General features: G+C 36.8%; 1 protein-coding gene across 1 annotated transcript; it reads right to left on the bottom strand.

Annotated features, from left to right (window-relative positions):
- Positions 1-1,074: 1,074 nt before the first annotated feature.
- On the bottom strand, positions 1,075-4,809 carry LOC149011153 (calreticulin-like). The gene is made up of 14 exons (XM_089162155.1): positions 4,658-4,809; positions 3,583-3,690; positions 3,269-3,461; positions 2,914-3,172; positions 2,773-2,829; positions 2,606-2,653; positions 2,412-2,498; positions 2,265-2,322; positions 2,111-2,178; positions 1,931-2,026; positions 1,793-1,840; positions 1,550-1,582; positions 1,368-1,466; positions 1,075-1,265 (listed from the first exon to the last, which is right to left on the bottom strand). The coding sequence occupies exons 1-14, from the start codon at positions 4,755-4,757 to the stop codon at positions 1,254-1,256; spliced, it is 1,266 nt and encodes a 421-aa protein (XP_089018281.1). The 5' UTR covers positions 4,758-4,809; the 3' UTR covers positions 1,075-1,253.
- Between the last annotated feature and the right edge of the window lie 4,594 nt (positions 4,810-9,403).

The raw sequence follows: 9,403 nt of genomic DNA on the forward strand, positions 1-9,403 counted from the left end.
ACAATAGGGCAAGCTTGGTGAAAGAAGTTCAAGTTATCTTTAATGAAATTCACTTAATGCAGAATTCAACCAAAATTTATATTGGATCCTACTTTGGATTCGGGCAAAAAGTTCTTCCTCTACTATAGGATTCAATATTTAATTCATGGTGAATCAATTAGAAAACTTTGATATTGTTATTTATGTTATGAATCCAATTCAATGTAAAGCAGAAAGATTTATCAACTCTATGATTAAATATTTGCCCGATCAAAAAAACCCTAATTGTTGCTAAGTAAAAATAGATAATGTGATTCTATTAGGTGTCATTGTTATTAACTTTTCATTCTAATTCCTACTGCCTTTTTATTTATACTTATTATTTACATAAAACTAGTAAAACACTAGTGCGTGAGAAACTTGACCTTTTAATTCTTATCCATGATTGAAAGAATGAAAGAAAATTTTAAAATGTGAGTCAGTGGATCCAACAGTATGGTGAAAGAAAATATATGAACCATTATACGCACTAACTATTATTTTTATTGTTATATATATTGTATAAAATATTGAATTGTATTACAGCTTTGCATGATATATTATTTACGAGCATATAATATTTAAGTATCTCGGATTACTATGGAATATAAATGTAATAGGTATGTAAATTCTGACTCGTATGTCTTTCATCAGCATCATACAGCAAGGAGAACTCCACACCATATACAATGCGTTTTAGCTAACCCATATGCTATAATATCCCTCTCTCTTCCTGTAGATAGATGATCCGAACACACCTGAAGCCATAACCAGCGTAATTCGTGAAGGGTTGCGTGCTACTTAGGTTGGGTACCTTCTCTGAAAAATACTCTAGAAACTGTTTTCAGCTGAGGTAAATGGATTCTTATGACTGATCGAAGGTCTTGACCGTGGAACTTGACCCTCCTTTGTCTGACCTGTCAGACAAATTGGGCACGAGGGCGTGGCAGTGTGGGTTGAGGAATAAATATGCGGGCAGCGATTTCACTTGGTAGCTACATAACATGGTTATCAAAATGAAATTTTAAATGGTAATTTAGATAGTAATAGCAAACAAGAATGAAAGCTAAATATTAGCTATGATAGCTACATGAATGCACGCTGCTGTAAACATTCTTCACTATAAAGACTACTACAACCAAAAAAAAAAGAAAAATCATAAGCTGGAAAATTTTTGTTGCCAGATGTCATTCCTAGGATAAACTGCCTTCACTATTTTTCTCAAGAGATCCACGCTACAGTTCATCCTGCAAAAGAGCATACATATGTGCAACAAAAGTCAGAAGCAAGCAAAGACGAACTTGGATCAAAATAAGCATAGGTTTGCAAAATAGGAGGTTGCTACATACATGCACACCCTCCTCATCATCCTCAGCCTTGTCTTCAGCTTCATCGCTATCTGCTTTATCACCTTCAGAATCATCAGATTCATCATCCTCATTATCATCCTGCAAAATAGTCAGTGGTACAATCAGAAATAGAATACATTAAGAATATTAATAGAATTTCTTCAGTGAGAAACAGAGCTTACGTCGGAGTCAACAGGAGGATCACTCTTTGATTCCTGCAGAATGGATCAAAAGAAGTCAGGTAAACGAGTTAAAAGCAAATCCTAGCCTACTTACGTTTCCAGTATCAACACTTATTGCATGAGCAGCAGAACCAGAACAAGGGTAGTAGAAGTTTCTCCTGCTCATTAAATTCACAGGCACAGCAGCCACAGGCAAAACCCACAAAGAAATGCAGACAGCAAATGCTAAATGCAACACTATACCTCCTCTTCTCTCTTTTTCTCAGCCTCCTCAAATGCTGCCTTCTCAGCCTACAAAACCAAGCATCTTAAGAGTGAATTTCTATTTTTCTTTGGAGACAACTTTGAAGAACAAACAAAGATAGAGTAGAAGTTTAGTACATCTTTGCTTTTGCCCCATGTTTCTTCAGCAAACTTTTTGGCATATTCCGGATCATCGCAAATTAAAACATTGTTAAACAATGTTCCTGATTTTACCTGAAATGTACATATCTTGCTCATTAGCATTTATTTAGTTCTAAAAATATGAAGAATTGCTGTGAAGTAGTAGTACTATTATACCTGCCACAATTCAATACCAACGTATTTCAAATTGGGGAAAACATAAATATCTGGGTCATCCTTGAAATCTGGGAGCATAAGGATTGAAAACGTTAGTGCCAAGGAAAGTGACCATTCAAAGGTAATGACACTGATAACATAGATTGGTCAGTACCTGGGTTGTCAATCATAGGTGCCTTCCATTTGCCCTTGTAGTTTGGGTTCTTAATTTTCTGCAGATGACGAGTATCAGTAAAAAAGACTGTAGCTCAGTAACAACATAAGTCATGCTTAGAGTTATTTCAAAATGAATCACACAAACCTTTGGATTCCAAGGACCCTTGTACTCTGGGTTTGGAATGGTTGGTGCTGTCCATTCACCATCTTCCTCATCATCCCAATCCTCTGGCTACAAGGAGGAACACAACATTCGGTATTTAGTTTAAGCCTAGAGATAAGAGGAGCTTCCCGAATACTAAAAAATATATAGAAAACCAAGAGCAGTGGATCAGATACCTTCTTCGCATCAGTATCAGGAATCTCCTTTGGAATGTCATCGTAGCCCTTTGCACACCCCAAAAAAAAATTTATCAGTCTGCTTTTGAGTACAATATAGTAGAGAGTTGACTCATATATTAGAGTAGATATCACAAAAACCATATGACTTTAGAAGGAATGCATACCTCGGGCTTCTTATCTTCAGGATCAGGAATATACTCCTTGTCATCCCAATCTTCTGGCTGCAGATTAACATGTGGCTAGTAACTAAAAGTGAAGATTTATTTGGGAATAAAAAATTACAGGACAACTACAAGAGGACTTACTTTCTTGGCTTCAGGGTCTTTGATTTTCTTTGGTGGGAGAATACTCCAGTCACTATACAGACTCCCAGATTGTTTCTCCACGTTGTCAATAAGGATGCTATATGTTGCATCTGGCTTAAGTATGAAAGTGTAAACATGCGTCAGTTGGTCAGTCTCACAAGGAACATCCTTCTTGATCAAGTGGTTTGTTTCATTGCGTGTGAGGATAGCATGAACTTTCTTGGTGGAGTAACCACATATATCTGGTCCAAACATGATACTGCCATTCACCAGTATAAACAATAGCAAGTTATGTCATTCTTATTGTGTATGGGAAGGGGGGAAAATAAGAATAAAGTTTAGAGTTGTTCATTACCTATAGGGTGTGTCACCACCAAATTTCTTTTGATCTACTTCACCACTGAGCAGCTTCATGTAGCCACCACCACAATCAAGTTTTTGCTCATGTTTTACAGAGAACTGGAAAACCAAAGTCTTATCCTTGTTGCTAAACTCAGGAATCTCAGCTGAGATTGCAAAAAACCGGTAGTCTTCACTTGTTTGGATACCTGCATCAAATATCAGAGCCAATGAATACCCAGGAGTATTAAAGAGGCTGCACTAAAGAACCCATAAAATTCTTCAAACACCATAAAACAAAAGACTAGAGCAAAAGGGTAACAAGGATACCTTTATCATTAGGGTCTCCGTTCCATTTTCCAGCCGTGTAGTTCCACTCCCCAGCCATGTTTTCATCTTTCTTCCAATCAGATTTGACCCATCTGTTCTCCCATCCATCTTAATATTCATCCACGATATCAGTAAAAATATACAGAATCCAAGTCAATTAGAGTAAAATTTTCAAAACTAATAAACAGAAACCTATATTACATTTTCAAACAAAAACCAAATTGGAAAATACTAATCTGCCATAGGAACATGGAGGACACAATCAACTTGTACTGATGGAGATGTTAATTCAATGAAATTTACTAGTGCCTCCTAATTGCCCTACACTTCATGCCGCACAATTTTAATGCACAAATTAATCTTCGTACGAAATATATAAGAATTAATATAAGATTGGTAAGGAAATCAGAATTCAGACAAATCCGGAAATCCCCATCAGAAGTACCACTTGAGATATGGCCAAAACAATCCAGAATCCAATACCATTAAATTCACAAAGATCATTAGCATTATTAATTACACAAAACGGAAAAATGTTAACAATCGCAAACTATGAACCAACGCATACACAATTGCTAACAACATTGAAGTGAAACCAAACTACATAGCAGCTATGGAATGAGTTGGAAATCAGAATATAAACACAGATAAATGTTCAAAATTAACTTCGAAATTTCCAACTGGAGAGCATTGCTCCACAAACTCTCGATTCTGTACGAACAATTCTTTTCGGAAGACATTTTGTCTGCATATAAATGCTAAATCTTGCATTTCAACCATGAAATATAAACTCAAGTGCAAAATTAGATGTCGACTACGATAAACCGGATCAAAACCCTGATAGATCACCAAATCAAAATCACAGCTTTCACGAAATGTACCGCAGATATAAAGCTAAAAACCGAATCAACGCTATAGCCATATACAAGTATAATACTGATCCTATCAACCAGATCAATGTAGAACTAGAACGAACCACGAAATTTCAGTACCCATCGATAGATCAAAATGCGCCAACAAATCGGAGCAAATGAGGACAACAGAAGTGATCAGACATTTCGGAGATCAGTTATACCTTTGAAGCGTTCTTCAAAGTACACTTCGGCGGCAACAACTGAGAGAATTGTAAGTGCGACGAAAATGAAAAGAGTAGGGCTTTTTGCCGGAGTCGCCATTGCAACAACAGAGAACGAATTACCGCTCCACGACACAGAGATCTGTAGAGTAAATCGGGCGCTGCTTATAATATAGTGGAACTTTCGGGATCTTGTTCGCTTATCAATTTAGGTTTAATTGGCGTTCACGTCCGAAGAATAGTACAAAGCCGAATATACCGTGACTTCAAAATACCAAACTACCCTCCTTGTTCTTCCTTGTTGGTTGGGTGACCTGGTGGCCAACCCGGTCCATCTCTATTCGTTAAAATACCACACTTTTTAACCACAAGACGATTAAATCCGTTTCAGTGTGTTGGAAGTTGGAACCAATTTCTAGTATGAACTTGATAAATTTGTTCGATGTGTTGGAAGAACCCATTTTAAGTATGAAACTGGTATCTAAATCCTCGTGGACCCGATTTCTAGTATGAAACTGATTCTAAATTGGACGTGTTGAAACAACCAATTTAAATCCTATTGAACGTGTTGAAAGAACCGATTTCTAGTATGAAACCCGATATCTAAATTTCTAAAATGTGTTGGGATCGATTTTTAGTGTGAAAAACAAGTGGCGCCACCATTTAAAGGATGCATGTCGGAATCGCACACATTAACGTTGTTCTTCGCATGGTGTAAGTTGGGCTGACCGGATTATCTGCTGACTGAACCAGAAAGTACAACAAGCGACGGGTCAATGGAGTAATAACGCCCTTGCCTTTACGCGTCATTTGTTTCAATGTTATGGATATTCTGGTCATTTGACGTTTATTTCGTCCGTTTATCACGTCTACAATACCTAATTGGGGGAAAAAAATAAGACACCTTACAGAAATTTCTTAAATCCATTTGTGGATATAACATCAGTGACGCGACCTAGGGTCACTTTTAAGGCAACCAGCCAATGGGTGTTTTACACGTAAACCGAACCCATCTCCAGTTGATAGTGATAGCCAATACGAATGAAGCTTGGTGTAACGCTGGCATCCGACTCGGACGCTGGTATTGCAAGTAACGGACTTTATTGGATTCTCATTACAGAAGAGTAGTTAATCACATTTTCCTCCATCAAAGTTTTAAAATCATATATCACTTCTGTTTTTCAAGATACCTAGCATTTAACTCCAGCTGGATATTATCAAATGCCTCTGAATACTGAGATAAATTGGTGCCGAGGCCAAGATTGGGGGCTAAGGTGAGGAAGGGAGATTGAAAATGGATGGACTATTTTTTTAATTAATATAAAATTATTTTAAGAAAAATAAGTTTGTTTTAGCAATAAGAACGTATCAATTAACAAAATTATAATTCTAACACCTAGTATTTAAATGTTAATTATTATAAAATGAGGGAGTAGTGCATGTAATTTTAAAGATTGATCCATGATGAAAACAAAATTTCTAATATCTTAAAGGAGGTATATGTAATTTTCTTAAACTAAAAAGGTTACTTTTCAATAGAAGATGGGAACCACGTTTGCATTGAGGCCAAGTGATGAAATCCATAAGGTCACATGTATTGTTGGGCTGATAATGACAAACATAATTCCCAAGCATCGGTCACCTTAGAATAACAATTTAAATTCCTGAATCCATTATCCATAGCATAAATGTAAAAATACTTGTCATGTGATAAAGTTCAACTAAAACGTATTCGAAAAAATTATAGAGGTCAGGGTAGACTAAGAATTGTTTACCAAAAAAAAAAAGAGTAGATTAAGAATCTCCTAATAATGTGTAGGTTTCAGCTTAAACTAATTTTGCCATGTGATAACATAAAAAAAACATAAACGTGTTAATACAATGTTGAATCCAACTAATTATTGAGGTAATTTTCATTTGAACCAATCAGGTTTAGGAATTTTATTAGGTTCATTTCTGACAATGAAATAGACCATCGATTTTCTTTTGGGTCAGTGACACGTGTCTATAAGTCATATCAAATGGTTAAGATTAAATTAAAACAAAAAAAATGTCTATCTTCTAAATCTAATATCAGCATTTTGATGTAACTAATGAACATGCCCCTGACATAAATGGACCTGATAAAATTCTCAAGTTTGATTCAATATATTTTTAAATTAAAAAAAAAAATTGACATATTCCATTTGTCCCATCTGTAATATATACATAGATATATAATAACAGTAAACACATTGTCATTCTTATGACCAAAATGTTTTATATTTCTTTAATTTTATTCCATCAACTAGTAGCTAGGAAAATTACTCCAACACCAAATTGTGGTACCCCATGCCTCTATTCAATATTTAGTAAATTGAATAAATGAAATCGATAAAGGCCAAGGGATTTTTTGTCATAAAAATAATAGTATGTCCTTAGTTGATCTTTTTTTAACATCATTCATGAGAATGTAATTTTACTTGGATTAAAAATGACTTAGATCTATTGAAATAAAATCTACCTTTAATTTTAATGATCAAAGTGTAACAATCCCGTAATTTTAACCTGTAATCCATATTGTAGGTCCAATAACCGAAGGTCAAGTCGGATTAAGTTATGGAGTGTCCGAATAGAAGTCTATGCTCCATACTCTGAACCCATGAATCTAGATTCTCTTGATGAAGAACCTTCCTTTGTGGGAAGTTGGATATTTGGTAGAAGGCAAATGGTGTTTGGACTTTGGAGATGTCTAAAATGAAGATAAGACCTCCCCCATGTGTTTTTTAGGGTTAGGTTGAGGTTAGGGAGTCAACCCCTTGAGCAAAACACCCAAGTGCAACAATATACTAGGGGATTGTTGCTTAAAGCAATTAATTGGGCCAATCAGCCACCCCAAGCGACCACCATGGTCTGCTTGTGGGATTTAGCTATAATTTGCCCCCGTCCTCTATAAATAAAAAATCTCGTATTTTTAACTCACTATTATATTTGGGGTTGTTGTTGTGGACGTCTAGGAGGCAGAGAACATGTATCGGAAGGTGAGGAAAGCATGGTTTGAGATATGGATCTGTTTCCCTCGTCTATTTGCAAATCTGGTTGAGGTAAGTGAACCCCCTTCACTCAATTCTCTTATTCTAGATTTTGAAATGATGTAGATCCATCTCCTCTTGTTGGTGGTAACCTTTTGTGACTAGTTCTATTCCCTTTTCAATGTTCTTGAGAAGATCTTGTCCGAAAACGAATCCCTGCATTCAAATAAATGATGGACCTAATAAAGGGAGATATTTTGGGTGTTAGATCAATGTCAATTTTAGGTTGTTGTTTTGCTCATTTGTTATAGACTTGTTAAGATTGAAATTCGGATTAAGATCATCCCAAAAGTGAATTGAAATCGGATGATCAAAGGTCTGAATTTCGGAGTTGGAAACTGTCTGTAACAGGGACAGTTGCTCAAGGCAGTCGTCTGACCCAAGCGACTAGCTGGGTCACAGTAGCTGTGTGTGATTTGTGGTTGCTCTGATTTGACTCATGATTCTTATGTTTTCTTGTAACCCTATGCTTAGGTGTCTTCTAAGTCTACTGAAGGTCTTGTAATTGTGGTTTGGTTGCATTCTATTAAACTTTTACTTAATTATAATTAAGGACGCACTATCTTGATTATTTGTATATGATAAATTAGTTGTTTCCTATATTTTCATTAATCATGTACCTTGTTGTAGTTCTATAATTCATTATCATACTATTGTACACCTATTGTTGTGATGTCTTTATATGCTTTATCGCTTTATGATATTGAACAATTGAGCATGATATGGTCTTGATTGATGTGGTGTAGTTATGATGGAAAGGGTATCCATTTGGGTATCTTTGCTTGAGATATCAGAGAGTTGTGGTATGGGACACATGTTCACTAATGCCTCTAGCACTATCATGACTACTGGATGACAGATGACATACCTAGGAATCTATAATTGTATGGCTAGGTACCCTACATACTATTACCCTTTCGGTAGGGTAATTGAAGCCGAATGACCCGTGACAATGGTGATGTGACTTTGTTTCATCCTTCAGAGGTAACCAATCCGTGCGGAGACTCAGTGGTCCACTATTGTTCATGCAATGGTAGGGTTGCATATGTTGGGGTTGGGCTCATGGACGTCTAAGGAGCGGCCTATGTGACATGAGGAGTAGTGAGAGCATCCGCCCCAATAATATGTGGATGACTATAGGGTTAGGGAGTGGAGCCCAACAGTGGTAGCCAATCCGTGAGGGTTCTCATTCCTAGGTTGCGAAGGATATGGAACAGAGTTGGTTGGTGCCAATGGGGAAGTATATGGACTTCATATAGTATGTTACCAAGATGACTTGCATTGGATTAAAAACCCCGACATGCACCACTACTCATTGCCAATGGTCGTGGTAAAAGAGTGTTGACTTAAACCCCAGCCCTGGTTGATTGTCCTAAGAATGAGAATCCTCACGGACTGGCTACCTCTGTTGGACTCCATTCCCTAACCATGTTCATCCACATATTGTTAGGGCGGATGCTCTCATATCCCCTCACGACTCCTAGCCGCTCCTTGGACTCCCATGAGCCCAACCCTAACCAATGCACGATCAACAATGGACCACTTAATATTCACACAGACTGGCTACCACTGTAGGATGAGAAAGTTTTAGTCACATCATAGTCATCACGGGTCATCGGCTTCAATACCCCTGCCGAAAGGGTAGTAGCATGTATGGTAATCTAACCATACAATC

Source organism: Hakea prostrata, chromosome 7 (genome assembly GCF_041222555.1).
Source record: "Hakea prostrata isolate BN-2017 chromosome 7, UWA_Hpros_2, whole genome shotgun sequence".
Classification (NCBI taxonomy): domain Eukaryota; kingdom Viridiplantae; phylum Streptophyta; class Magnoliopsida; order Proteales; family Proteaceae; genus Hakea; species Hakea prostrata.

Coding starts and splice junctions, on each gene's coding strand:
- LOC149011153 (XM_089162155.1), bottom strand. CDS start 4,757: ATGGCGACTCCGGCAAAAAGCCCTACTCTTTTCATTTTCGTCGCACTT. Junction 2,830..2,913: donor AAGACCCTGAAGCCAAGAAA/GTAAGTCCTCTT, acceptor GTTAATCTGCAG/CCAGAAGATTGGGATGACAA. Junction 1,841..1,930: donor CATGGGGCAAAAGCAAAGAT/GTACTAAACTTC, acceptor TTGGTTTTGTAG/GCTGAGAAGGCAGCATTTGA.